Source organism: Aristolochia californica, unplaced genomic scaffold, assembly GCF_029961685.1.
Source record: "Aristolochia californica isolate CCGP_79_NKW_82.1479 unplaced genomic scaffold, dmAriCali1.0.hap1 SCAF_2, whole genome shotgun sequence".
Lineage (NCBI taxonomy): Eukaryota > Viridiplantae > Streptophyta > Magnoliopsida > Piperales > Aristolochiaceae > Aristolochia > Aristolochia californica.
The window spans coordinates 50,982,001-51,009,836 of NW_027181881.1; the positions used below are offsets into that span (position 1 = coordinate 50,982,001).

A 27,836-nucleotide genomic window follows, 5' to 3' on the forward strand; every position below is an offset into this window, starting at 1 on the left:
TTAAGAAAAAACCTTATTTAGGGCAAAAGTCTCGTCCACTGCTCCGCAAAAGAGGATTTCTCGACGCTCAGGTCTCTCTAGCAACGAAACCATCTACAATCGCCTCACTTGAGTTCTCTCTCTTTCTACCGAAGCCTCCGTGAATTGTCACTCCGGTTTCCCAAAGGTTCTCTCCCTCTCTCTACTATTTTGCTGTCATTCCAGTTTCTTCATTTGGATTCTGTATTTTTTCTTCTTACTTCGGGCATCTGTAGCAGCTCAATTTCGGTGCGGAATGCATGTACATGTTTTTGCGTTTTCGGTGAACAATCGCATTTTTTTGGTCATCAGACATGTGAACTCTTTTTAGGGCTTAGTATATCGTCTTTCTGTTGCCCTGGAGGGAAACTCTTCATGCTGCCGCAAATGGGCCTGCAACGAAAGTTCACTTCTTTTTAACTCGTTGTCTGAGAGTTCGGAAAGTGCTGCTTAAAGGAAGAAGGAGATTTTCTCCGATGTACGCGTTTGTTTCAGCTGTTTAGTTTTAAGTTCTGGCAATTTTTTTTTTTTTTTTTTACGATATAGTTGCTTGCTTCTAAGGAAGTTGGATGTAAATTTCCTTTTCCAGGCGCATGGTTATTTTCGATTTGAAGTTTCATAGTAGCAGTACAGCATGCAGTGCTGAACTGAAAATTTGACGTTATTTGGTAAAGTGATGGAGCACATTAAAAACGAGAAAAAAAAAAAAAAAGCTTGCTCTAAGTACTAGGATTAGCTGAACCGAGGTCATTTGCTGTACAGAAAATTCTTTTATACTCTTTTCGTCTGAATCAGTACCACACGCCATCTTGGTTGTCATGCTAACCCGTTTAACCTTACCCTGTTATTTCGACAGGATCATTTTGATTTTCCAAATGGCATCTATACAGCTGGTAATGTTAAAAAAAAAAAAGGTACAGCTGGGGCTTAGGTTGCTTGCTATTTGACTAGTGGTGGTTGGGCTTCCGAATGAAATTCGGAAATGGATTGTAGGAAGTGCAATTATTATTTCTGTCGCTTTCAGAGGTACATGCAAAATAATATTTTGTTTGACTTTTGGTCGGATAATCTCCACCAATAAAGATATCGGGTTTCCAGTCTTGTAGATTTGTGATTCCTATTTTCAGTCTCCAAAAGATAATTTCTTCATCAGTAATTTACGGTGTCCAATTGATCTCTGCTGTCATTTCTTTTCTAAATCATGTTTTTAGGCCTCTGTCAAAGGAACTTTGGGCAGTTGATTACATTGTTCATTCTTGATTTTTTTTTCTACAGCTAGATTCTTTTTTGTTGGTCTATGTTCTTAAAATGTCTTGGATTTTCATGTTTTTAAAGCTGGCGAAATATCGATACTGCTGACATTTGAGATTGTGGTTGTCTTCAAATTAATCAGTTATTTCTTATTCATTTGAAAATGGTACTTTGGAACTTGACGTGTTCTATTGCTGATTCATTTCTTAGCTATAAACAATCACTTTGATGTTTACTCTTGAAGCCTAGCATAACTACTCGGTTTTTTCCTTTTAAATGTTGCTCTGACAGTTATATACTGTCGAAACCTAGGCAAGTGAGTGCAGCTTGGAGTTTTAAGAGAAAAGGAAACTTTCGAGGCTATTTTCCAGTTTTGAAAATATAAGACAAACACTTTGGGGCAGATAATGAAAAGAGATTTGGGGTGAATAATTAAATCAATGTCATCTTCCTTTTGTAGTGAAGAGCAAAAGAAATTTATGCCTTGTGCAAGAAGCTTTGCCTACGCAATATACGTGGCATTTAACTGAAACATTGTGCTTTTAAACGGCCGCAGTTTTTGCCAGGATGACAGAGCCTTCAAAGGTTATTCATATCCGTAATGTTGGGCATGAAATATCAGAGGTATTTCATAAACTTTTATGGTTCATTTAGCTGTTAAACATGGGAAGATAACACTATTATGATGACTATTATGCCTTATTGTTTTTTTTTTCAGAATGATTTGCTCCAGCTGCTACAGCCTTTTGGAGTAGTCGATAAGCTTGTGATGTTGCGTGCGAAAAATCAGGTTTCCTTTTTTATTTTTTTTACTCTTTTGAATGTTTAAAAGAGATTTGTCCTATATATATCTGTACCTAATTTCTATAGTAATTGGTTACGTATTTTATGAGTATACTTATGGTTTGTTGACATTCATCTCTAATTTCAGGCGCTTATTCAAATGCATGATGTTTCTTCTGCTGTTAATGCGCTTCAGTATTACATAAATGTTCAGCCAAGTGTAAGGTGCGGTTATGTTCATTCTGGAAAAGGTCCCTGCCACGCTTGAATTTCATGTCCATTGTCCAATACGAGTTACCATTTGTACTATCAGCATTGAGTATTTTTTAATGCAATTGCAACATTAAAATGAACGGATGGCAGGAAGTCAACCTTACCTTCGTTACAGTCATGAAGTGCATGTGAAAGCTGTTGGTTGTGTCAGGTTTTTGGCCTTTTCTGGATGACTCTTCTCTTCCCTTTCACTTTTTGAATCACTGCTGCTAATGAAGAAGTTCATTTTTTGTTTGAAATAGTTAGCTTCTGAATTTAATAATTGGCAGTCTCCCAGAGGTTGCATATATTAGCAGGTTTTCTATATCTTGTGGTTGTTAGCTGGAAGCAACTGAGTTTAAGACATTTTCTTGTATGCTCCTGTCTTTTTTTAAAAAAAAAATATTGTAGTGACATGGTTTATATACATGCTTGAATTCTGTCCTTATCTGTTTATTCTTCTTAAAACAGGGGACCTTCTCTAGTACAAACCAATAACTAACCTGAGACAAATGGACTTGTTGGGAACCCTAACCAGGCTTTTAGTGGAGACTGGCAACACTTGTCAGGCTATCTGTGGGCACTACCTTTGAGGCTTACCATCTGTGGTTTTTTAATCTAGTACTGTGGATTCAAGGAGGGCATTCTAAAACAAATAATTAAAGCATTACCTGCATTTAACAGTTATCACTGTGAAGACCATGAATCAAGATCTGTCTTTTTTTTTTTTTTTTTGGCTCCATTTGCCAAAAAATTTCACATCAGCATTGGCTTCACGAGAACTTGAGGTCCTGTCACCTATCAGGAGCTGCAAATGTCCATGATGTCTAAGTGGGCAGTTGATTATGAAAATAATAAATCATTGTTTTTATTGCACGAAATGTATTATGAAGCGTGTATTTTCTGTGAGGATCACTCTAAAGCCAGACAAAGGATCTGTTTGATAGTTTTATCCTTTGCTGAAGAATTAAGGCACTGTGGTTGATGCCTTCAAAACCAAGAGGTTGTAGTTGCTCCTGATCATGTTTAACCAGACTACCTCCGTTCTAGCAGGAAGGTATTCGTGAGGTTGGTGGGTAACTTCATCTTCTCCATTAGTTGTGCATCTGAGTTTTGGTCAAGTTGAATTCCCTTAGAGAAATGTATTGCAAAAGAGCTAAGTGTGGGTTCTAGTCATATGGTCACTTTATGGTTGTTAAATTGTATGGTATGCATGCCCAAATACCATTTCTTTTGTTGTTTCTTTGCCATTGCGTATTTTTGGGCACATAGTGTTTGTTGCTTGAAGTTATAGCAGAGGTAGATGTTCAAGTAGATGTTCTCAGTTTCTTAGAGCTCTTCTAACACCCTGGTGTTGATTGAATTATTTCAGAGGTAGGAATGTTTATATTCAGTTCTCTTCCCATCAGGAGTTGACAACAATGGATCAGAATCCTCAAGGACACAAAGGCAGTGAACAGGTTGGTACCCATATAATATGTGTGACTAAATGATTGTGGCATAAAGAATGTGTTGCTTGCATGTCTTTGCAGACCAGTTGTGTGGACATTCATATTTGTTTTATCTTGCTTGGATGATATGCAGATTTTCAATTAGTATTGCTTTAGTAAGCAGTGTGTAGAAAGTGATTTTGATACTTCTTCTTTTGGTTTGAGAAAGGGCAGGGGTTTGGAACCCGTGAAAATGTGGCCATCTATTCTCAAATCATTAGTTGGTTTTCTAATCTAACTCTGGGATTGGTTTTATTGTTTTAACCATTTTAAACACTAAGTACCAAGTATTGTACATTGAAGAGGTTTCTGATGGTTGAAATCTACTTGGTGTACTGATAGTTGAGCAGTTTCTATTTGGTCAATTTTTTCTCTCCGTTTCTTTAGTTATTTAGTCAATAGCTTAGACTAGTAATACAAATTACATTGTTGACCTTTTATGAGAAAAGAAGGTGTGTTATTTTTTGGTAAGTTGTAATACTTACTGAACTAGTGAACCAAGGTTGAGAAACCATGAAATTGTCCTCATGATGGCTGCATATCACCTATTAAGCAAGTTGCCTTGGAGGCTGTTTTGCGGGAAAGGCAATGATTGACTTCTTTTTTTGAAATGTTGAAAGACAACGTTTGGTTAATAAAAAATAAGAATAGTATATGAATTAGGTCTGCAGCAGTCATCTAGCCATTAAGCTATTGCCTAATTTTCAGGCGATCTTCCTGACTTTCACATTTGAAAAGTCCACCCATATAGCCAATGCTAAGGGGTTAGGGCCAGCTAGAATCATTTTGGTGATTCATATAATAATATTTAGTGGGAAATCTTTTCATTATTCGTCATTTATCTTAACATGTGGCAGCTTTATTCACTATTAGTTCCATAAGTAATGATTTTTTTCATTATAGTATATTATTTTTGTTTTGGCCTGGTTTTGGTTTGTGTTGCTTTTAAATGTTCACTATATTTTACTTCACATCCACTTTACCAAAATTTGATAAGAACCCCTTAATACCTTGCTCCATATGAAAGTTAGCCTCAGCTCTGTTTTAGAAAAAAGAGTCATAATCTTAATAATTTTTTAGATATTCTATTGGTCATAGAGAGCAGTATTTTTCCCCCCATTTTGTTGCTTTTTCTATCCATTGTTTTTTATCTATATTGGTAACCGACTTCAGGCAAGGTAGAGGGTTTCTCCTATGGTTGAGTTGGTTTCTTCTTTTCTTCATATACATGGGATGTGTTATCATTACCCTTAAAATTATTGTTTTAAAGTCATTTTAGATTAGGAGAACTTTATGATTGACTTAATTGATTACAGATGTTATCCAAAGACAACCAGGTGTACTGAAAAGATCATCTGATAGCTTATAAATTAATTGTCACATGAATTATGTTCTAAATATATTTTAATTTGTAATGATGAATAAGATGCTAAGTATATGTTAATTTGTAACGATGAACGAAGATGCTTGTGCGCTGTCTTCTTTCTCCATAGTTCTCTCTTCTTCTTCTTCTTCTTCTTTTCCTTCTTTATTCATTCTTCTCTATCTCTTCTGTCTCTATGCTTTTCTGCTGTTGGGGCACTCTCAGGATTCTCAACCCAATCGAATTCTCTTAGTTACAATTCATCACCTGCTCTATCCCATAACAGTGGAAGTGCTGCATCAAGTGTTTTCTCCACATGGGTTTGTGGAGAAGATCGTCACCTTTCAGAAGTCAGCTGGTCAGCTTCTTCAAGTTTACTCTCTTTATTCTCTCTTACATTTTAACTCTTTTTAATATGTTGAAAATTGAACGTTGGATGTGTATGTTTCATCTTGTCAGAAAAAGGTTCTATAGACAACCTGAATTTTGCAGTTATGGTTTCTTTCAGCTGCTTTTTTCTTTTTATGAAATAATGTGGCTTTGAGCTGTGTTAAACATTTAGTTTGATTTAGAGTTTTCTGTTATTATTTTGAACAACTGTATTCATGCAACTGTCAAATTCTTGTTACCCTAACATTTCCTAACATTCTTTTCTTGTCACCTTTTTACCTACTTTAAATATTATTATTGTTGTTGTTGATGTTGTAGATGTTTTTGTTGTTATTACTACTACAACTCAACCTGTATCCATCTATGTTATAGGGGCTACGTGAATCCTTTTTCTTCATTCTAATCTAATCGGATTCGAGATCTACATCCTTTTTATTATTACCTCTAGCATTGTTGTTATACGTAGGTTCTCAAGCCCTTATCCAGTACCAATCACGCCAGAGTGCTGTCCAAGCAAGAGATGCTCTCCAAGTATGTTTGTCTTTTGAATTTTCATCTGAAGGGAATACATTTACATTCCGAAATTCATCCTACAATCTTCTTTTAATGGTGCATATTTCTGATTACTTTTTCATAGGGGCGCAACATTTATGATGGATGCTGTCAGCTAGATATCCAATTCTCCAAGTATGCTCTAAAAAATTTCTTATGCAGTAAAAGTTTATGTTTTGGATGCTTCAATTTCATGTGCAGTTTTCAAATTGTTTTTTCCAGAAAAAAACAATTATTTTTATGTGCTGAATGTGATTCTGCTCCATCTTGCATTCTTATCCAGCCTCAGTGAATTGCAAGTCAACTATAACAATGAACGATCTAGGTATTTTATACTTCGTAATTACCTAGACAAGCCTTTCTGTCTTGTTGCATCATATTGATTATTATTATTTTTTAAACATATCCAGGGACTTCACAAATCCTTCTTTGCCTTCTGAACAGAAAGGACGATCTTCACAAGTATGTCTTATGTTATTTGTTTATTTATCTTTGCTCCTCCAATGTCTAGATGTAGCTGTCATGAATTTTATAGTGTATTTTCCTCCCTTTAGTTTCAGTTATTAGGCTCACCAACCTGGTTGTGTGACCTGTGGGTTGCAAAGGCGTCTTCACATTTTAAACACTTTGTTCAAACTGTCCAGTTTCTGTCCTTAAAAGCCCTTGAATGAGCAGCTTCCCAGTTCTCTTCATCCATGATAGTCCCAATTTGTTTCTCTATCACCTAGCTGTGTGGCACTTGTTCCGAGTCTTTACCTTGTTCATAAGTATGAGAAAAATGAGGCAGAATCGTGCTCTTTATAGCAGTTCATACCTGATGATTTTTTCTTTGTTCTTGTATCAGCCTGGATATGGTGATGCTGGGGGTGTGTATGCCCTCCAACCTCCTGGAGCTAGGGCAGGTGCCTATTATTTGTACTACTATTTTATTTTCTTTGTTTCTTTTCAATTTTTCTTTGCTGACATGTGAGTTATATTCTTTCCTGTTTCAGTTGCATTTCCGCAGGTGAGTCCTTTAGTTCTCAAAGGATTTTCATTGTTGATCTGGTAATATTTGGTTATTGTTCTATCGTTCTTTGTGGAAGAATTACCATAACAAGGAGTTTGCGGCCCTTTTTCTTTGTTGATCGCTAGATGGGCAATGCTTCAGCCATAGCCGCTGCATTCAGTGGAGGTTTGCCTCCTGGTATAACTGGTACTAACGACAGATGCACCATTCTTGTCTCGAATCTGAACCCTGAGGTACCGTTTCTCCTTTTATATCTCTTTTTCCTTGGTCTTTGTATTGATTATCCTTGCCTCAGTTTGTGAACTTTTTACTGACTGCATTACAGAAAATCGATGAGGACAAGCTTTTCAATCTTTTCTCTATTTACGGAAATATTATAAGGATAAAATTCCTACACAGCAAACCAGATCATGCTCTAATTCAGATGGGAGATGGTTTCCAGGCTGAATTGGCTGTACACTTTTTGAAGGTCTGACTTTAATTTCCCCTCTATCTTTGATTGAATGAAGTAGTACATCTAGTGGACATACCAAGATGTTGCTGTTTGTGGAACTTTGCATTCTGTCTTTTGCTTTTTGCTAATTTCATGGGACTCTTGTGAAGACTGTTTTCCATTGCATAAGTCGTCATGTCAGTTTGGGCATTATTTGATCATCGTTTTTATTGGAAAATTATCTTTTTGTTTTGATGCATTTGCAGGGGGCTCTGTTATTTGGAAAGCGGTTGGAGGTAAACTTCTCAAAGCATGCAAACATAAATGCAGCTCCAGACACCCACGAGTATGGAGGTTCCAATCTCAACCGCTTCAACCGCAATGCAGTAAAGAATTACAGATACTGCTGTGCACCGACCAAGATGATCCACCTCTCAACTCTCCCACCTGAGATCACTGAAGAAGAGATTGTCTCCCATCTTGAGGAACATGGTATCATTATGAATACCAAACTATTTGAGGTGAATGGGAAGAAGCAAGCTTTGGTTCTCTTTGAGAGTGAGGAGCAGGCTACTGAGGCCCTTGTTTGCAAGCATGCCAGCACCATTGATAGGTCGATCATTCGCATCTCATTCTCTCAGTTGCAGAATATCTAGACAGCTTGGAGAAGTCCAAATCCCTTTTTAAGTATCTCGTACTTCACTCCATCTTGGAGAAGTTGTGACTTGCTGCAACTACATGCTGGAATGCCGTGAATGCCCCGTTTTGCAGTTGCGTTTAATTTTTCTTGCTCTAGGTCTGGTGAACAAAGTTGGGGCATCCAAACCAAAACTTTGTTTAGTTCTTATCATTCTGCTGGTGTCCGTATAGCTTCAATGTTTTTTACACTTCTATTCTTGTCTTTAATGCGTCTTATTTCAGAAGTGCTGTCTTTGTATCGCAAAGGCCTTGTTAGTGTGCAGGGAAATTTGAGGTTAGAAAGTGTTTTCACTAGTGAAAGTGACTTAAAACCCAACCCGTTAGTGCGCAGGGTTGGTTTTGGAGGAGATAATAGAAAAATTAGTCTGGGCTATTGTGGGTGAAGAAGTTCCATTTCGTTAGTATAATTTTTCAGCAGTTTTAGAACAAACCCTAAGTATGATCTCCAGGCAAATACTTTTATAGAGTAGAAAATATACACGGCTAGGTAAAACAGAAGGGAAAATATACACAGCTACTCTCCTATCTAGATTTCAAGTAAAAAGTATTTTGATTATCTGATAACTTGTATATAAAGGATAATATTAAAAAAAATCAGAACTATTTTGTTATTTACTGAATCTTATTGCGTTTGAATAAGGCCTCGAAATGAGTAAGAAACTAGGGCAAGGATAGGGTTGGAATTTGTGGGGTTGGGTTAAGAATGGAGAAGAAATCTAATATGTATCTGCTGTGTTTGTAGCGGGGTCCAGTTTCATCCCTGTGGGGAGTTGGGCAATTAGCTGCTGCGGCCGCGCAAGGCATCCGCATACACCCCTCCAACCAAGCTTAAGTAACCGTCACCAACAACCCCGTCTTCCACAAGCTCTCATCGTGCGGGGAGACAGAGGAAGAGAGATAGAGAGACAACTGATAAAATTTACTTTAAATGGACTTGAACTTCCTTAGGATTTCCAGCGCATTTGCATTTGGGAGATCCCTCTCGAGAAATTCAAATCCTTCTTCAATCTCCTTTACTTCTCCAAGTCATTCAAAGCAAAGCTCCAATTTAGTCTCTCGAGTTTCTTTCACTCAGGGGAGTGGCAGGGAGAGCTTCGACTCGGCCGCTTTCGATGCCGAGAGGCTTCATCTCGACGCAAAGGCCCGAGAATCCATGGCGGAAATCGCTGAGAAGGAGAGCGAGGCTAATGATTCCAAGGCGTGGAAGTGGAGAATTCGGAAAAGGATCTGGAATCTGATGGAAGCAGAGAACATCGCACAAAACCCTCGTCCCGTTCACCACCGAATACCCAATTTCGTTGGGGCTGCTTTAGCTGCCAAAAGGGTTGGTACCTTCCTCATTTTGTAGCCCTTAAAGCGAAAATTCTGGATTTTGGTTAACACTCGGACGAATCGGTTGAGTTGGACGCGGTTATTGCCATTTCGTCCTCTAGTTGTTCGATGATGCTTATTTTTCTGTTTTCTGAAGCTGGGTGAATTAGAAGCATTCCGTGCTGCTGCATGTGTAAAGGTTAACCCCGACTCCCCGCAGAAGCAAGTTCGGTTTCTAACACTATCAGGTTAGCTGGAGAGGATTCCTTTGCTCGAGTAGTTGAGCTAACAAAACGTTTTCCTAAAATCTGAATGCTTTTCGTGCTTTGTTATTAGTTCAGGTGGGAAGAAGTTGCTGACTCCTCAACCACGATTGAGAACTGGGTTTTTCTCAGTGTTGGATCCCCAGAATTTGCCTTCAGGCGGGATAAATCAAGCTTGCACATCTGCAGGGGCCGCCAACTTTGGTAAACCTATTGGATTAGATGAAAAAATTAAGGTAGATTTGATTGTAATCGGATCGGTTGCAGTTGATCCAAAAACAGGTGCCCGACTTGGGAAGGGTGAGGTACTAGCATTTTTGTGCTGCACACCATGGCATAGTGATTACCTGTATCTGCATATTGTTCTGTTAACTTTAGTAGCTATGAGATGTCCTTCATAAATTTGAGTAGCTTGGTGCTTGACTATTCCATAGCAGGGACAGACACAAAACAGATTTTTTGCCTTTTAGGGTGAATGCTGTGGTTAGATTTCATAAAATGAGAGAGGTCATCCACATCCACCATAAGGGTTTCTGTGCACTACGCAACAACAGGCACTTGACAAGCAGTTAGGTTTTTTTACTGGAGCTAACTATGACCAAAAAGCAAAGGAAGTCAGTTTTGTGCTAGACGAGGCTTTTTAGGTGATGCTGATAATTTCATTTATTGGCATAAAGAGAGGATTTTCGGTGAGTAGCTCTTATTTAAAGTAGGTCACTTGTCCAATATGCTCTAACTCATCTGTTTTCTAGGTTACTGACTTGACCATGGAAAAAAGTTGATTTTGCATTTTTATGAAGGATTTAATAAGCAGATATGCAGACATTGGATTGATAAGCAAGCAAAATTGTTTTCATCGGCTTGACTGGAAATTTTCTTTCAATTTGGTTGTACGAATGGAGAATTATATGTTTGGTGATTCAAATGGCAAATCAATTGTCAAAAGGAAAAAAAACAAGTAACTTGAAATATCTTCAGTTTCCCCAGAAGTTTATCTTTTTCATCACAGTTTCATTGCCGCCTTTTGTAATGTATAGTTTGTTTTGTAGGGATTTGCTGAACTTGAATACGGTATGCTGCGTTACATGGGTGCAATAGATGACTCAACTCTTATAGTCACATCTGGTAATTGTGGTTTTGTGTAATTGCCATATGTCTCTACAAGGTTTTCAGGGTTATAGTTGCTAAATAGATTGAAAAGAAATGAAAAGATAATGTTCTGTCTTGTTTTGCATGCTTCAATTTTAGTTTCAAAAAATGTGTCAAGATAGCGGGGATCATGGCGAAGTTGACAAAATTACATTTTTTCTTGCTACGGATGCTTCTGGTAAATTAGTGACAGAACATACATGTCTCAAGTGCATGATAGGCAACTGGTGGATGATTTTCCTGTTGAGAAGCTGCTAATTCACGATGTGCCTGTTGACGTTATCTGCACCCCAACTCGAGTAATCTTCTCCAAAACATCCATCCCAAAACCTCAAGGTGACTGGGCATCATCCTGAGATCAAACACTTGTTCCTTTTGATTAGTTTTAAGTTGCTTCATCCTCGATTCCTTTGCTACTGCAGGAATTTATTGGGATAAACTGTCTCCGGAGAAGCTTGGTCAAATTCGGATTCTAAGGGAGTTGAAGAGACGAATTGAACAGGAGACTGGACAGTCGCTTCCCTGTGGACCTTCAGAGAAGTTACCTCCCACTGCACTGCGAAGGAAATGATGCCAATCATGTGAAGAGAAAAAAAAATCACCTTTCGTTTCCCTATATCATTGGTTATTTCTTGGCTAAAGCTGGTCACAGAAAGCTATTTATTTGCTTGGCTTTTAGGTTGAATAGATTGTTAAGCAGGAGTGAACTCTGTACTCCCATCTCTCACTCTACTCAAAACTGTTAAAATTTAAAAGACTCTTCACTCCGATATCTCATAGGTAGTGTTTGAATACCCCATGATTTGCTCGGCTACTTGCAAAAGAAGTGTGAAATCTAGACTCTATCCATATAATTAATTACTCTTTAGTTAGATATTTTACAACCTCAAGTCAGTGTTTTAAAAGTTTCTTTGGCTTCTGCTATTCCCGAAAGAGAGAGAGAGAGAGAGAGAGAGGGGTTCAGGCCTCGGATTAAAAGGGATTAAAAGGAATAGATGAAGTTTGACGCTTGGGGAACATGTGGAATCATATTTCTCTGTGAAAATGTACATGACGTAACATAGAGTGTGCATGGAACATCTGTGAGATAGTATAATATGAACACCATCACACCTGACATTACAATTAGAAAAATCTGAGCCCTTGTCTGTGTGGAAGTAATTCTACAATCTCGTATACCTGACCCACAACATCCCCAATTAGAATGCACTGTGTCACTTAATTACTTATGGCAGGACGAAACATATAAGATTAAACGCAACTGTCAGTAATTTACCGAGAGATACCTGTTGGCTTCACTGCTCTCTATTGTTCTATTCAAACGTGTCTCGTTACCTCGGATTTGTACGATCCAACGGAGAAATTGACTGTGGCATTGTCATACCCCCAGAGACGATTATTTCTGAAATACACAAACAAAAGAACCACAGAAGAAAATTGTGAAACGCTGCTCTCATATCGTTCGTTATAAAATTTTCTCCTTTCTTCTTCTCTCTTGTAACAGCTGTGATGGAACAAATCATAGATGATCTACTAGACACCATGAATATGGCTAGGATCTTAACTGAAGAAATACGTATTCACAAGATACATTGAAATTTTAATCCTCGCTAGTCCAATGGCATCCGGTTTTCCAATCATGGTCAGGGATGTTCCGAAATAGTCAAATGTCAAAGATACTACAGAAGTCCATCCTTAAATTCTCTCCAACTGCAATTTACATAACTGAAGCAATGGTGGTCATTTTACTCCTAGACTCGAGCCTCTTACGGCCAACATGGAGGAACAGCTGGGAATATCTTTTTTCAGCTCGGGTCTTTTTTTCTGGCCAATCAAAAGACTTGAAAAGATGCCAAAAAAATTCCCTTGGTAAAGATTTCCTCCGCATCTCTTAAAATTAGGTTAGAATTATTATTTCACATGACTAGGATCTCCAAAAAATTCATTTTAAGTGGTTGAAGAGGGTGACAGCAATATTAACTTCTTCATCCACACCATCATCTCTCCCCCTCTGGTGATCTAAAAAAGCTAGCTCCCTTCTTTTTTATGGGAATTGTCCTGGATGACAGTCCATGCAAATGATCTATTAGCTTTTAGCAGCTTTATACAATGAGAAAACTCTTGCCTGCAGGCTAATTCTCTTCAGTGCAAGTGCCTACTTGATGCCACTGTAGGGATTGTGCCTTTGCCTTCCAAATAGAATAGCTGAGCTCCTTAAACTTGGTGTGGGCATTCAAACTCCCAAGAGTTTTTAGCTTTTAGCCTTAGCTTGACTAGTGCACTCTCATGGAGGATTTGGATTAAATCATTGTTAAATACAGCACTAAAGAAAAGGCGATCGACAGTACTACAGGATCCACTATGACTTGGACTAGCACTCAGAAAGAATTCAAAGCCTTAATGGTGGAATCACTAGAAACAACTGGATGCTTACCGCTCAGCTTACTGTTCTCAGAAGCAAGGATGTTACTGAGCTGAAGCCTCATACTCCCCACCCTGACCTCGGGTGTCATCGAGCTTAACTTTGATGGCTGTGCCTTTGGCAACCTGGGTCCAGTAGGCTTTGGGGAGTCTTCATAGCTCAAGGTGTTAACTTTAACAAGGCTTGCTCATCTTCAAAAAAAATTCAATTGGAGGACAACTTTTGGGTGAAGACGATTCCAGTGCAGATCAATTGGTGCCAAGACTGTTGAACCTCCTTGGAGTCGTAAGCAATTTTTTCCAGTTTACTATTGAAGCAAAGTACCAAGATCAGCCAAATAGTTGGTTAGTTCTCTAGCCCATCGCCCATGAAGTCCCCTCCGCATCTTCGAAAAGATTCATGACCTTTAGAATAGTCCCATACGGATCCAGGATTACAAAAATGCTGTCTTTATTACTTAGGGAAGAGGATTCACAATTTTGGCTAATCTTTTTGTAATGGATCTGTCGTTCAAAAATAAATTTTAGGATGGAACTGAACCCAAGTATAAGAACAAATGTTCGTATGTGGGCCTCCACCCAAAGTTATCCATGTGTAGGAGTCATAAGAAGGTTCAAACATGAATAAGAGTGTCAGAGTAATCTGACATGGATCCAGGATTAGAAAAAAAAACCCTGTTTATTGCTGAGGAAGAGGCCTCCTAACTTTGGCTCAACATTTTGAGGTGGACCAGGGCCCAACTTTCACGATAACATCAATCTCTCTTTGTCCAATTCATAGCTTCCTATCCTTCATAGGCAGACGGAGAGGCCTCTCTTTAGATAAAGACAAAGGAGAGCTTCATGCTATTTTCGTGGACTGTTGCCTTATAGTGCAGTGTTTTTTCCTTCTCTGTTTTGCTCTTCTCTTGCTTTTCTTACATTCTCCATCTCCTAGTGTTTTGAGAGCAGTAGGTGCCCTCTCGTAGTTAATTGTTGGTTTTCTGACAAATTCTCCACCCCCTCTAATAAGAGAATCTACCAAAAACCTAGATTCCTAATAGATAAACATATGAATCTCTAAACATTATTGAGTCGATCAGATAATTGAGATCTCAGTAGCCTACGAGAAAAAGAGGTGACCGAAGAATAGACAGTAAACAGTGGATCAAAGAGAAAAGGAGAACATACCGATACCCTCCCCGATAGATAAATTGGGCCTTATGATTTCTTGAGAGTTGACAAGAAAAATGTCACCGATATATAGATGGTTTGTGGGAACATAAACACTACATAGTTCCTCATCTCCGCTATCAGTCTGTAATAAGCAACACAAGTTTTCAGCCAGAGCCACATGGAATTCATATTCAGACAAAATACCCACATACCGCAACAGAATTAAGATTAGATAAGCTAAAAACAATAATTTACCCATATCTAATGGTTCTATGCATTTTAGAAGCTTGAGCATGTCAAAAGGTAAGTCAGAGCATCACGCATACATACACAGACACACAAACTAGACAAAGAACTTGGAGATGGCAGAAAGTATAACATATCTTTATTGAAAGCATACATAAAGTCAAGACAGGAAATACAAAAGAAAGTTAAAAGAAAGCTGTGCACTTCACTGAGCATCAGTTTTGGAGAAGTATGCACACCTGAAGGACCACAGATGATGTAATGAAACCAAAAGCATATTCACCAACACGTGGATGACGAATTATAGCAACTTCCTTAAAAGCTGTGGTATTTTGGTCTGTGAGGGAAAAAGCAGGTGATTAGATTTATCTCCATTCAGCAAGACCCATACACTAACTGAATGCTTCGACCAAGAAAATGAAGACCTCTTCTTACTACCATTGAGAACACAAATAATATCTGGTACAAGACAGATTTCTATGGCTGCTGCATTCTATAAACCAAAGTTGCAAGAGAAACTGAGTTGTAGACCTGAAAGTGCACTTAGTGTGATCTGTTTTAGGTAAATATTAGAAGAAGAAGCGAGACCTACACATGATCTTCATTGGTCCCAAGAAAGAAAAAGATATAGTAGATAGACAATTGGTTTTAGTGGATAGTAAGCAGAAAGCATGTTTGGAAAGGATATCTAGTATAACTAGGGACATGTTAATTGTGTGGACAATAGGTTCGGGCTCAAGTGTATTCCTGTTACTGTGGCTTACACCATGAAGCAGTATAACCCTTGTCTTTTTTGCACCTATCATGGACAACTTTACAGCTTATATTCAAGAGAGAACCCCTACAAGTATGTTTCTCGCAGATAGATACAATTAGTAGAGGAATACAAATATGGCTTAAATAACTAATTGGAAATACAAGCAGGCTTAAGGATTTTAAAGGCTTCAAACTTAACCAAACCAAGACAATGCATGAGGTGTAATTTAAGTGGCAAATTCAAAAGAGAATAAATTCAGGAAAAAGATTATGTTGTGTAATTGAGAGGGCCACAGGTGCAGCACACCAACAGAATTCTTTTCATATATCTAGGCTTCACATTCAAAAGGAAGTAAAGAATGAGGAAGAGGAAGCTGCTTAGGTGCTCTGTTGGAGCTGTATGCCAAAAACAATGCAGGAAAAATTAGCAAATCAATTTCCTTAAGGTTTGAGAGACCAAACCCCACAACTGTCAGACTGAGCTCAATATTCAAAGTTTTCATTCCAATCACTGAAATTTTAGTAACAAACAGAAATTATAGATTTATTTAGTAACAACACATTCATAACCTCCTCCAAAGAATTAATCAATCAGATAAGCCCACAAGGTAATTTGAACGAATACTTTAAATAGAACATCTCATTGAAGGAACAAAATGCTCTCTCATATACATGATATCAAATATATGATCAACATCTTGATTCCTTGAGGTTATATAACGGAAGATTCCAGGAAGTTACACAACCTCTAATACAGTAAGTGACATGGGCCTAGTAGTTAAAACTAAGAATAGTAAAAAACTAGAGCAAAAGAGGTTCAGAGATGATAACCTAGTCTGAACAAAACTCAAAATGTTTGTTTCCCTGTGGGAATTGCGTCACTTCAATAACACATGACGATGTATCATGTTGCCGATATTACAGTTTTTGACACCTTGCCAATATTTTAAACAGTTCAAGTAAAACAGCACCAAGACAAAGGATACAAAGAAGTTACCAGGATTAATAGCAGAACTGATTTGCTTTGAAGCTGAATAAATGTGCCTTACAAAGGGCATTTGCTTTATAAACCATTCGCCAAGCCAGAATATTGTTGCACCCATCCATGATGAAACAAACACACCAACTAGAAAGACAAATATTAAAGACGTGACAAATCCAAGACCTGCAAACGAAAAAGGTCCCTTGAGCGCATAAGACAGTGGCATTCCAAATCCATCCAACAAAACAGGTAACATAATCAATCAATCACTAAATTTCTGATTTCAATAGATAAACTTAATTAGTTGAAAACCATATATTGTGATTCTGTATCCTTTTTCATTCTAAACTTGTAATATATGAAGAAGGAGCTTTCAAATCTTCTTCTTCTTTCTTTGTTTTTTCTTTTTTTTGTTGAAATAAAAAGACAAGAATGTTTTCAAAAGAGTTTAGAATGTTACCAAATATGTTAATTCCAAGCCTTGCATAGAGAGGACTGAAGAAACTGTCAATTAGTTGAAAACCATATATTGTGATTCTGTATCCTTTTTCATTCTAAACTTGTAATATATGAAGAAGGAGCTTTCAAATCTTCTTCTGCTTTCTTTGTTTTTTCTTTTTTTGTTGAAATAAAAAGACAAGAATGTTTTCACAAGAGTTTAGAATGTTACCAAATATGTTAATTCCAAGCCTTGCATAGAGAGGACTGAAGAAACTGTCAACAAACTGAACAAACCACCATGTGATAAAAAAAGTAATAGCCACTGGAAGAAGAACCACACTGCAATGCAATTTAGAGGCATAGTTAGAAATGTAAGCTCTTCTCCAAATCCAATTCTAGAGTTGTAATTAGTTCTTTTACCATCCAGTCATGAACTTCTTTGAGACCCAACTCTGGAGGACAACATAACAGGCCTGATAATTCAAACAGAAAAGGCTGTCAGATAAACAATGACATGGATATTTATTTATTGAAATCAGCAACAAAGTGGTTATTGTCAATTAGGTGGCATCCCTTGCAAGACCAGATATCAAAAAACGCATGCAGATACTGAAAGAATTCACATATACAGATGTCTGATATACTGTATCTGTTAAATTGAATTTTTGCATGACTAGTAGTAGAGTGCGAGCAAAGTCAAGGCGCCATGTAATTGGTTTTTTCTTGACGATGCATTTCTCCACATGGAATTCTAGGTCAACCAACCAACTGTACATGAAGCACTGACACACTTAAACCTAGAAAACATTGTGTTGGTGTCCAATCAAATTATAAAATATGAAAATATAATTGTCAGCGGCAGTGCAGAGTTTCTTCTTTTTTGGTTGGAATAGGCATTGTAGAGAATCACAAAGGAAAAAAGCTCTTTTTCTGAGAGAGAGAACTTCCGCGGAAAACTACTTCAGAAATAAAAACACAATGAAAGCCCAAAATATGAATTTATAGTAATCAAATAATAAAACATGAAAAACATCGGTGTTTATGGTTTTCCATAACTGTTTAAGGCTGGGTAGAGTTTATTTTTTTCCCTGTAGGAAAAGGCATTGTAAAGGACTGTAAAGGAAAAAAACTTTTTTTCAAAGACAGGGGACTTCCCTTGAATACTTCTTCAGAAATAAAAAGGTACTGAACACCCAAAATATGAACTTACAATAATGCCATGACGTTATGTTGTAAGGCATCTTCTGGGAGGAATCTTTGACCAAGATAAAGAACTGCAAAAAGATGTTGACATCCAGTGTCAAAGGTGACTATCTAGATAAAGGTATGACTCTTCACAATTTCACGCTTATTTCAAAACAAGTGTTACCACCCATGACCCAAATAACAACATGACAGTTTAAGATGTTAGTCTAGAAAACTTTAGTTCAGATGACTACGCAGGTGTCTTTGATTTTATTAGTTGTCCTTTTCTCTCTGCTCTTTCTTCTTTTTTTATTCTAGTGCCCATGAGTTGGGATTATAATCTTAGGGTAAATTCGTTGTTCTCCAAGGATATAGAAATTCTCCTAAGCTTAGGCAGACAAATCTATGAAACAATTGATTAAAGTGTCAATCATTCTTGTTGATATTTGATATTTTGTTTCTCTCCCCTCATAGTGATCCCCAAAGTGTGAGTTAGTTCTCAAAATTGCATCTAAGTAGTTACTTAGCAGAATTAAGTATTTCGCTGCACATTTGGCATGCTTTGGTGGCTATATGTCTATTGTATCAGCTAATGCAAATTGAATACCAACTTAATGAATAGGTCCACATGCCTAAATCTTAACTACTTACCAGGGATAAACTATGCAAATCTGTCATCATTGAAGCTGGTAATGTAAAGGCCACAAAAATGGATGTCTTACGAGTATTTTCCTAACCAGAGAATATAGCCCGAAAGCTTGACAGATGCGGTACCAACTACTGTGTCAAAATAAATTATTTTCCGTTCAACCAATTATCGATTATCAGATTGTTTTCTTATAATGAAGTTAAAAACATCCAACGATGTGAGCAAAACTAGCAAAGCGTTAAGAAACCCCTTCAAAGATAAGATTCCGTAAAATTGAAATTCCAACTGGATAGAAAATATGCATTTCCCTTTCCATTGACACCCACTATAACGACGATTAAATCTAATTAAGTTTCGAGTCCGCATGTAAACTATAACCAAATTCCATACGAACTCGGTCATCAAATCCAAGACCCCTCAATCCGCTACCAAGGAACAAGAGAACCGCGAGGACAACCCAAAACCAAGTAAATTACAACTGAATTACTTCAAATTTGGAGGAACCATCAAACGGAAAGTCAAAGCAAACCACGAAAAAGAAGATGAGTGAAATAGGTGGAGATTCAAAGAAATCTGACCTTTCGAGTGGAAGAAGTAGGAGAATTTGGCGGAGACTTCTCGGGGTCTTCGGGATCCTCCCCGGGTGGAACCTGCCTTAACGGAATCGAAGTGGATTCCATTTCATCCGCCATTCTTACGCCGCAAAGAGGGAAGGATCGCGGTGGCGGGGAACGAGGGTCTATAAGCGAGCGAGGACTCCGGAGTATCGACGAAGATACAGCTTTGTCCCGAAAGGAGACTTGACGGAAACTGCCCTGGAACTTCCGGACGGGTAGGGTTAGTAATCTGGAACTTGGGTTCGATACACCAGTTGGTCCAGTAATTTTTTCAATTTACTTAAAAATAGCCAAGTAGCCAGCATTGAACCAGCCGGTCGCGAAGCTCAAACTCAGCTGGGTTCAATTCGAATAAACCCGATTTTGAATCAAATTCGAGATCAGGTTTCCGACTCGTTTAATTAAACGAGTCAAACCTGAACTAGGCTCGGTTCAGTTCATTAGCTCGTGAACCAACTCGTTTACTTAAACCCAGTGTCAAGACTCAGGACCAAAGGGTGCCGAAATGAAACCTTTCCATCTCCGGTCGGGACAAAAGGCGAAATCTCTCCATCTCTAGGATGTGCAGGTTTTAGAGTTCGAGAATATCATGGAGAAATAGGTGATTTGGAATATTTAGAATGCAATTTTCTCTCACTAGAATCCAGATATTCGAAAGTGTTTTGTGTTTCAACTGCCATGATCTTCAACTTCTTCAGTTCCTTTCTTGCTTTGTCGGATTTGGTTGTTGCCAACTTGGACATTGCCGACGAAAGCCATGAAATAGACAGGTAAATCATCTCCGATTTGTTAGTTGTTCAAAAACTTAAATTTCTCTATGAGTAGCGAAGGGGAGAAATAGAGCTCTATTAAAAAATTTCTCCATTCACTATTTCTCCCTGTGAAGAAATTGGTGTGCGACATCTCCGACTCTCTAGTGGCATTGAGTGGTAAATATCATCTTTATTATTTTTATTTTTATTTTTATATTAAATTTTATTTATTTTTACATATTTTCCATGACCCGTGTCACAATCTCCTTCCATGTTGGGAGGGCTTTCAGTGTTGTATGGCTATTAATGTTAGGAAGAGGTCTAAGCCTCTTGGTGTTGTATGGTTGTTAGTTGTTATTGAAAAGGTTTAAGCCTCTTGGTGTTGTATAGTTGTTAGGTGTTACTGTTAAGAAGAGGTCTAAGCCTCTTGGTGTTGTATGGTTGTTATTGTTAGGAAATGCCTTACCAAGAAGTCTTTTACCTCTTCATTTTTACATTTTTTCTTTCTTCAATGGTATTCTATTTATTATTTGATTTAAGAATAATCAACCCTCTTTCTTGTTTGGATTACTTTTTTTCTCTATGTTTTTAATTATAATTTTTTTATTTTTTTTATTTTTTTTATTTTTGTAGAAGTAAGAATGTCAACGCATCCTGCTCAATTGACATCAATAGTTAACACTAGTTCTAGTGTGGCCATAGATAATGTCTCAACTCCACTAGAGTCATATACCCCTACAACTACTAATGTAGAATAAGTGAGCCTTTTAGGTACCCTAAATGAGGAAGAAGATGATTGTATCCAGAGTTCAAAAAGACAAAAAAAATCTCATGTATAGTTGGAATTCAAATAAGTTTCACTTATTAATGGTACAAAAAATGTTCGAAGTGTTCATTATAAAACTAATTTGAGTATTATTAGTAGTGGAGTGACTACACATATGAGTCGATATTTGAAACGTTGTCCTAGTAGAAAAGTAGCAATGAGAAACAAATAACCATAAAACTTTCAACTTGGGGTCTAATGTTGATTAGAATCCATCTTACCTTCATTTTATAGATTTTGGAGGCAAATTTCATCAAGCTAGAATGAAAATATTCATTGCTCATTAGATTCTTAAGCATTAACATCTATTAATGATAGTAGAAGAGGAGAGATTTAATTTTGTAATGAAGATAACAAATATGAATTATGAAAAAATATCTCGTAAGACCATTAAGAAGGAGTGTATAGAGGTGTATGAGGAAAAAAAAGAAATTGAAAACTTTATTAAAAGAGATTAACATGTTAGTCTTACCATGGATCTTTAGCAGCCCCAAAATCAAAATATTGAATATATGGTTATTATTAGGTATTTTATTGATAGTAATTGGAAGGTACAAAACGAATCTTGAGTTTTGTGCATGTTCTTCCTCCTCCTCGTGGTGTTGACATAGCAGATACTATTTACAAGTGTTAGAAAGACTGACAAATAAAAAATAAAGTATTTAGTATCTAAGTTGATAATACTGCATATAATGATGTTTGACTGAGAGTTTTGAAAGATGATTTTTCAAGAAATAGGAAATTGGTTTGTGGTGGGAAGTTATTTTATGTGCGTTGTTGTTTTCATATTTTGGACTTATTATTCCAAGATAGTCTTTTTTCAAATTAAGGATATTATTGAGAATGTGCGTGAGAGTATCGCATTCAAAAATCTGTTTGAGGCTAGACTGCGCACTTTTTCTGAAATTGTGAAACAACTACAACTAGGTGCAAAAAGGTTTATTGATTATCCAATTCTTCGGAACTCCACTTATGACATATAGTTTTCTTAAATAATATTCAAAGATGCATTTCCTGGATTTCAAGATAGAGAACCAACTTATGATTGTTTGCCAAGTCTTGATGAATGGGAAAAGGTTGACATGGTGTATGGGATTCTAGAAGTTTTTAATATAATTACTAATATAATTTCTAGGAGATACTACCCTCCTTCTAATTTGTACCTTAATGAGGTATATAAGGAAAAAGAAGTTTTGAATTTTCATTCTACAAATGATTTTTGTCTTCATTTGGCAATAGTTAATAGAATGAAAGAGAAATTTAAGAAGTGCTGGGGTAAATGCAATATGTTGATGGTTGTTGCATCAGTTTTGGATCCAAGTGTCAAATTAAGATTGATTGAAATGTGTTTTCCGAATATATATTCTGAGGATGAAGCTACAACGAATATAAACTTAGTTCAATGGACCTCATGTGATATTTATGATGAATGTGGAGATTAGTAATGAAGGGAAGTATTAGCTATACAGGTGTATCCACAAGTCGTAGGTTACATTCTTCTTTGAGTTCAAGTGGAAGTAGTGAATTCACCAAAGTTAAAATTGAAAAATTATCTTGAAGATGGTATGTATATTTTTTAGGAAACTTCACAATATGATTTTGATGTTTTAGAGTTGTGGAAAGTGAATAATTTAAAATTTCGAGTATTATCTAAGATGACAGTAGACATACTTATAATTTCCATATCTACAATAGCCTCAAAGTTTATTTTTAGCGTTGGTGGTAGAGTAATAAACCCATATAACTTCCTTGTACCAAATATAATTCAAACTTTGACTGTGGTGGTGATTGGGTTTGGGTTCTTGGTGTCAAGAACAATCAAAAGGTAAACTACTTTTGAATAAGTATTTATTATGATATTTTTAGTTTTATTTATAAAATTTTGTTTGATGATTACAACATGAGAAAAAGATTGTGGAGATAATATTACCAATTACTTGATTTTTCATCTTTTTCTCATCTTGGTAATTTTAATACTTTTCACTACATTAAGTAATTAGTAGTGGAAAATTACTTTTTTCATCAAACAATAATAAGTTTTATTATTATTATTATTTTTTTGTCGTAGATGGAGATTTTGCTCATGAGGACGGGGGCTTAGCATATTGTTTTCTTGCACAAAGAGAAAGAGCTAAAGTTTATAAATTTATATTGGATTTATAGTTTTTATTTGGGTGATTGTAAATTTGATATTGATATTTTATTTAAAAATTTTTGTTTGATTATTGAATAAAGTTTATGCATAACATTATGTAGTGTTTATGAATAATTTTATGCAAGGTTTTTATGTACAAAGGTCATGCCCAATTATAAGTAAAATTTATGCATAATTTCATATACAATTTATTTAACATGTATTTTTTGCGAATTTTTAAATATAGGTTGGAGCTCAAACTTGGTTAAAATTATTAGGCTCGAGGTTGGGCTCGACTTGAGCTCGAGTTCATGTTCGAAGTATTTAAATCAAGTCTAGTTCTAACAAATGCAAGTTCAAGCTTGGCTCGACTCTATGCCACCCCTAGGCCCAGAAGAAGGGATGACACCAAGGCAAACCGGCTTGCAAATTATTCGAGCTCAGCTTAGTTCAGTTTTTACTTGAGTTCAGCTCAAGCTTAAATTTGAAATAAGGCTCGTTAAGTATAACAAGCCAACCTCAAGATTTTCCAAACTCGACTTGTTAGCTCGTGAGCCGACTCGTTAACATAGATTTGTTTTATGAAAATACCCATTACTCTAATTGCTCTAATCAATTCCTTCTTTAGTTGGTTGATAATTGCTCTTATTTACCTCAAACCTCAAAGGCGATCAATCATTTGTAGGTCCCTCAACATCTAATATTGTTGTTTGTTAATGGAATAAACAATATTGATGGATGTATTTGTTCTTTCTTTTAGGTTTATTAAGCTGATTATTATACATTAGTATGCTCTATTGCAAAATCTTGGACACCTCTTTGATACCTTACAATTTAGTGGTACCAATGTCATCACATTATTTTATTTATTTATTTTTGTATGTTTTTTATTTTTAAAGTTTTAAATGTAGGTTGGAGTTCGAGCTCAAGTTCAAACTCGATTAAAAATTTTGACCTCGAGCTCAATAACAATATTGTGTTCGAGTTTGAAATATTTAGATCAAGTCAAGTTTGAACATATATAGGTTCAAACTCGGCCTATGCTACCCCTAGCCAAAATGGATTTTAAAACTTTAGGCCTCCGGTGCATATGGACCGGAAATGTGTACACCGGAGGAGTACAACAATGTTTTTTAAGAGTAATTATAGTTTATCATAGATTCTTCCCCGTTTGAATTGATTATATCGTCTTTGTGGCTTGCTTGATGGACATTATTGTTTAAATTAAAAAAAAAAAAAAAAGGCGGTGGAGGGGACGGGACAAATTATTGAACTCGGTCAAATTCGAATACAAACCCATATAAACAATAAAAATAATATTTTACCTCGAATATAATCTCTGCTTTGGCTTTATGTCTACCCCAAAGACGAATCTCGAAGCCTCAGCCTCCTCCGAGGACAAAACCCCACACTTGTAACGAACGAAAAAACCAAAAACATGCTTCGCAGGTCGGACTCCCAAACCGTACGCACCCTACCGACTTCCTTGTCACATCACCTTTCGTCATTCTCACTCACGAGGGGTATGGGGTAGGCGAGGGGCAGGTCACCGAAGCAAGCCATCCGCCACATTCACTTCACGTGCATTTTACACGTGTGCCACCTCAATGCTTCTTCCCGATCAGGTGTCGCTTTACCTAATTTTGACCGCTATTTTAAAAGCAAGTAACGTGTCGAGTAGTCGAGTGCCCTGACGTCATCGTTTTAATGAGTTAAAAAATTAGGAGGTAGGATGGATTTGCGAAAGAGAGCGTAAGTAGCCTTCTGTGAGACGTAAGCTGCTTTTTGATCATTTATTAAAAAATTAAATGTTTTTGTTTCCTTTTCTGATAAACTCTTTGACCGACGTCGACCTTATCCTTTTCTCTCTCCCTTGGGTACTCCGACGGCTTACGTAGTCAAACCGGTCAAAGGTCTTGTCTCTTACTCACCAATCCCCATCTCTTCAACCGTGTGCCAGAGAGGATGTGGTTCTGAATTACCCAACAACAAGAAACTTCGACGTTTGGATGTGATTAACGATGAAATCATGAAATACAAAGGCGGTAAGCTTGGAACTACTACAAATATTTCAATCACGAAAATGAAAAGAATAAAAACTGTGACAATTGCAAAATCATTGAAAAAGAAAAATGAGTGAACAGCTGCGTATCAATTTGTTGACGAAGATGGAAAACGATTCGAATCGGTGAAAGGTGGTGCCGGATAGCCAGAGGCTGCTCCAGGAGGACTAGGTGACGGCGGACGGAAGTAACCCATCTGTGTCTCTGTCAAAAAGAGAGGGAAAGGAGGAGCGGCTGGAGAGTAGGACGAAGACGAGACAGAACTCGGAGTGGAAGATGACGAGAAAGCGAGCGACGACGTTGAGTACAGCATCTGGTCTAAAAGGTTCGTGGGCTCTCTCTGGAAATCATAGTCGCTCTGCAGAAGCTGAGAGTAATGGACGTAGTCTCTGGCTATGTCGGTGCTTTGATGCTGCTGGAGAAACGGCTGAGGTCGAGCAAATGACTGCGGCACTTGAGAAGCCGCCGAGAGTGTCGTTAGGGAAGACGAACTGGGCAAATGGGTCGTCGGAGAAACTTGCACCGGTGGACGACTGGTGACGTTCTCCGGGAAGTTAAGTTTTGCTCTGTTGCCTCTGAATCTGAGCGCAGCCTCGTCGTAAGCTCTAGCGGCTGCTTCTGCTGTGTCAAAAGTGCCTAACCAGACTCTAGCAGCTTTGTGTGGGTCCCTTATCTCGGCAGCCCATTTACCCCACGGCCTCTGTCTCACTCCTCTGTATCTTCTTTTCCTCTCGCCTCCCCCTCCTCCATAAGTGCTAGGTTTCTGATCTACCGTGCCACCTGATTGAATTGTTGTTGTCGGCGGTGCTGTAGTTGCTACTACCCTTGTACCTTCTTCCGACACTGCAATCAAATAAAATGATAATCGCAAAATTGAAAAAATTATTAACAGGAATCTGATCGCTAGTGGAAAAACAAAAACAAAAAAAAGTTTTATATTTAGCTCGTTACGTGAAATGGATAAAGATTTTAACTGAAAATTAATAATCGTTATTATCTAGTGCTGCTTAATTTCTTATAATCCTGCATGATGCTAGCACGTCGAGAATTCCAACTCCCATGTTCCCCATATTTTTTTTTTATAAGAACGAAGTTGAATGATCGCCTTCAGTGCAATCAAATAAAATAGAGACCCACGAAAGGAACTGGAAATGAAGAAGGTTCAGGAAGACAACTTTATTCTGCACTCATATTTAAAATGAATGAAGGATATGATATACCAGACCGACATGAACAACCGAAGAGGATACCATTGAAGAGGAATGAATTTAAAAAAAAAAAAAAACGAGATATAGAGATACAGCAAGACTGCTGGTCGACGTTTCCTACGAAACCCATGTGAAGGAGTTTTTTGAACTTATCCAGATTCATTTAGAAACATTGGAAATTTCGTCTTCACATTTTCAGAAGCTTGAAATAGCGTATATAGTAAATGACTTGTTGGATGTCATTTATAACAGTTTTGGACCGAACGATAGCACGATAGGAAAGACGCCAATAACATGAAAAACCGTATCCAAAGACTCCCAGAAGAACAAAACAAGTTTTATAAGCATAGGTCGGCGACTTGAAATATCATGGAATAGAATGGTGACTAAGAAACGTGTTAGAAAGAAAGTCTGAATGCTCTGAATATTGGTTATTTTCTCATCATTTCCAGTTTTAACTGTTAATACCCAATAAGAAGAGACGGTTACCGTGGTGTACTATGAAGATCCAAACTTGAAAGAGGGTACCAGAATGAAGATGCAACTCACCTGCTTCGACTGATGAATCCCCCTGATAGCTTCTAAAATCACCGAATCCTCTGTAGTACCTCAAAGCTGATTCAGGCATCGGTCCGGTATCCTCTTCCCGTGTTCTCTTCAGTCCGCCACTGTCCCAAGACGGAGAAGCCTCAGAAAAGGACCCCGACGCCTCCGACGAGGAGGAACAGCTCGTGGCGCCATCCATCCGTGGTCCAACTACGCCCCGTTCGCCCGAAACCACATGGGTCAGCGCCGACACCATGGCCGACATCTCTCTCTCTCGACTGTCTCCCGAATAGATAGAGAAGGACATCGCCTCCAGCGCCCTCTGCCCGTCATCTTCGTCCCCTTCCCCTTCCCCGGCTGGAAACCGGGAAAAGTCCCCGGAAGCTCGTCGTGAATTCGCCACGTTAAAGCACATGAAAACCACTCTTCGCCGGAGTAAGATTTCGTGACCCCTACTGGGAAGCGTTACAGCTCTCAGAAGCCCTCAACCAAAGGACAGCCAGTCGCGAACGCATAAATATGATCGAGTTCCCCTCGTGGAATTCCAAATCTACGAAAACTTGCTCCGCCGCCGAAGAAACAGTCGCTTGCCGCTCTTACTAAAGGGTAATGGTCCCTCTCTCTTGAACAATACAAGCTGGGCCTTTTTATTTGGGCTGGCTCGAGGAGGAGCTTTATACGCCGACCTCTCCTTTGGTTTCACACGGGGGATTTGACCACGGACGGATGTGCTCGTGTGAGGCCTAACAAGTAACAAGCCTGGTCGGTGTTCGTTTGGGAATCGAATCGAGGTTAAACTCTCGTGCCGACATCGGCACGGCACCGTCTTGCCAATGCAGGTGGCCCACTTTGTGGGTGCCGAGTGGGCCCGTGGGACCCCCTTTATGACGGA

The 27,836-nt window shown here is 37.8% G+C and overlaps 4 protein-coding genes across 9 annotated transcripts; 2 read left to right on the forward strand and 2 right to left on the reverse strand.

The window, feature by feature from the left end:
* The first annotated feature begins 11 nt into the window (after nucleotides 1–11).
* LOC137956036 (polypyrimidine tract-binding protein homolog 3-like) lies at nucleotides 12–8,432 on the forward strand. Of its 4 annotated transcripts, XM_068803333.1 has the most exons (16): nucleotides 12–166; nucleotides 875–1,044; nucleotides 1,730–1,893; nucleotides 1,988–2,059; nucleotides 2,201–2,277; nucleotides 3,677–3,764; nucleotides 5,383–5,515; nucleotides 6,014–6,078; nucleotides 6,185–6,234; nucleotides 6,383–6,424; nucleotides 6,510–6,561; nucleotides 6,944–7,001; nucleotides 7,092–7,105; nucleotides 7,234–7,341; nucleotides 7,434–7,577; nucleotides 7,808–8,432. In XM_068803333.1, exons 3-16 carry the CDS (start codon nucleotides 1,837–1,839, stop codon nucleotides 8,195–8,197), a joined length of 1,350 nt encoding a protein of 449 aa, XP_068659434.1. In that variant the 5' UTR covers nucleotides 12–166; nucleotides 875–1,044; nucleotides 1,730–1,836; the 3' UTR covers nucleotides 8,198–8,432. The 4 variants fall into 4 exon arrangements, with proteins under 4 accessions (XP_068659434.1, XP_068659433.1, XP_068659436.1 ...); XM_068803332.1 differs by lacking the exon at nucleotides 875–1,044; XM_068803335.1 differs by lacking the exon at nucleotides 875–1,044 and having other exon boundaries at nucleotides 1,826–1,893.
* A 621-nt stretch (nucleotides 8,433–9,053) lies between these two features.
* Nucleotides 9,054–11,807, forward strand: LOC137955465 (5-formyltetrahydrofolate cyclo-ligase-like protein COG0212). Its single transcript, XM_068802414.1, has 6 exons — nucleotides 9,054–9,564; nucleotides 9,709–9,799; nucleotides 9,893–10,119; nucleotides 10,864–10,939; nucleotides 11,174–11,299; nucleotides 11,386–11,807. The coding sequence occupies exons 1-6, from the start codon at nucleotides 9,169–9,171 to the stop codon at nucleotides 11,532–11,534; spliced, it is 1,065 nt and encodes a 354-aa protein (XP_068658515.1). The 5' UTR covers nucleotides 9,054–9,168; the 3' UTR covers nucleotides 11,535–11,807.
* LOC137955467 (protein LIKE COV 2-like) lies at nucleotides 11,433–19,634 on the reverse strand. 3 transcript variants are annotated; one of them, XM_068802416.1, is made up of 8 exons: nucleotides 19,377–19,634; nucleotides 17,385–17,437; nucleotides 17,194–17,303; nucleotides 16,539–16,706; nucleotides 15,025–15,122; nucleotides 14,555–14,681; nucleotides 12,250–12,365; nucleotides 11,433–11,519 (listed from the first exon to the last, which is right to left on the reverse strand). In XM_068802416.1, exons 1-7 carry the CDS (start codon nucleotides 19,488–19,490, stop codon nucleotides 12,295–12,297), a joined length of 741 nt encoding a protein of 246 aa, XP_068658517.1. In that variant the 5' UTR covers nucleotides 19,491–19,634; the 3' UTR covers nucleotides 11,433–11,519; nucleotides 12,250–12,294. The 3 variants fall into 3 exon arrangements, 2 of the variants coding, with proteins under 2 accessions (XP_068658517.1, XP_068658516.1); XR_011113153.1 differs by lacking the exon at nucleotides 11,433–11,519 and adding an exon at nucleotides 11,855–12,142 and having other exon boundaries at nucleotides 12,240–12,365; XM_068802415.1 differs by lacking the exon at nucleotides 11,433–11,519 and adding an exon at nucleotides 11,855–12,142.
* A 5,644-nt stretch (nucleotides 19,635–25,278) lies between these two features.
* Nucleotides 25,279–27,359, reverse strand: LOC137954823 (ethylene-responsive transcription factor ABR1-like). The gene is made up of 2 exons (XM_068801727.1): nucleotides 26,948–27,359; nucleotides 25,279–26,033 (listed from the first exon to the last, which is right to left on the reverse strand). Exons 1-2 carry the CDS (start codon nucleotides 27,357–27,359, stop codon nucleotides 25,279–25,281), a joined length of 1,167 nt encoding a protein of 388 aa, XP_068657828.1.
* Between the last annotated feature and the right edge of the window lie 477 nt (nucleotides 27,360–27,836).

Bases quoted from the DNA above. Each gene is read 5' to 3' on its own strand.
- LOC137955467 (XM_068802416.1), bottom strand. From the start codon at position 19,490: ATGGCGGATGAAATGGAATCCACTTCGATTCCGTTAAGGCAGGTTCCA. The intron at 16,707-17,193 runs GTAACATTCTAA...TTTCGTTTGCAG, and splicing joins GCTTGGAATTAACATATTTG to GTCTTGGATTTGTCACGTCT. The intron at 14,682-15,024 runs GTGTGCATACTT...TGCTTATTACAG, and splicing joins CATCATCTGTGGTCCTTCAG to ACTGATAGCGGAGATGAGGA.
- LOC137954823 (XM_068801727.1), bottom strand. From the start codon at position 27,359: ATGTGCTTTAACGTGGCGAATTCACGACGAGCTTCCGGGGACTTTTCC. The intron at 26,034-26,947 runs GTGAGTTGCATC...ATTTGATTGCAG, and splicing joins GGATTCATCAGTCGAAGCAG to TGTCGGAAGAAGGTACAAGG.
- LOC137955465 (XM_068802414.1), top strand. From the start codon at position 9,169: ATGGACTTGAACTTCCTTAGGATTTCCAGCGCATTTGCATTTGGGAGA. The intron at 10,120-10,863 runs GTACTAGCATTT...TTTGTTTTGTAG, and splicing joins CCCGACTTGGGAAGGGTGAG to GGATTTGCTGAACTTGAATA. The intron at 11,300-11,385 runs GTGACTGGGCAT...TTGCTACTGCAG, and splicing joins ATCCATCCCAAAACCTCAAG to GAATTTATTGGGATAAACTG.
- LOC137956036 (XM_068803333.1), top strand. From the start codon at position 1,837: ATGACAGAGCCTTCAAAGGTTATTCATATCCGTAATGTTGGGCATGAA. The intron at 2,060-2,200 runs GTTTCCTTTTTT...CTCTAATTTCAG, and splicing joins TGTTGCGTGCGAAAAATCAG to GCGCTTATTCAAATGCATGA. The intron at 3,765-5,382 runs GTTGGTACCCAT...GGGCACTCTCAG, and splicing joins GACACAAAGGCAGTGAACAG to GATTCTCAACCCAATCGAAT.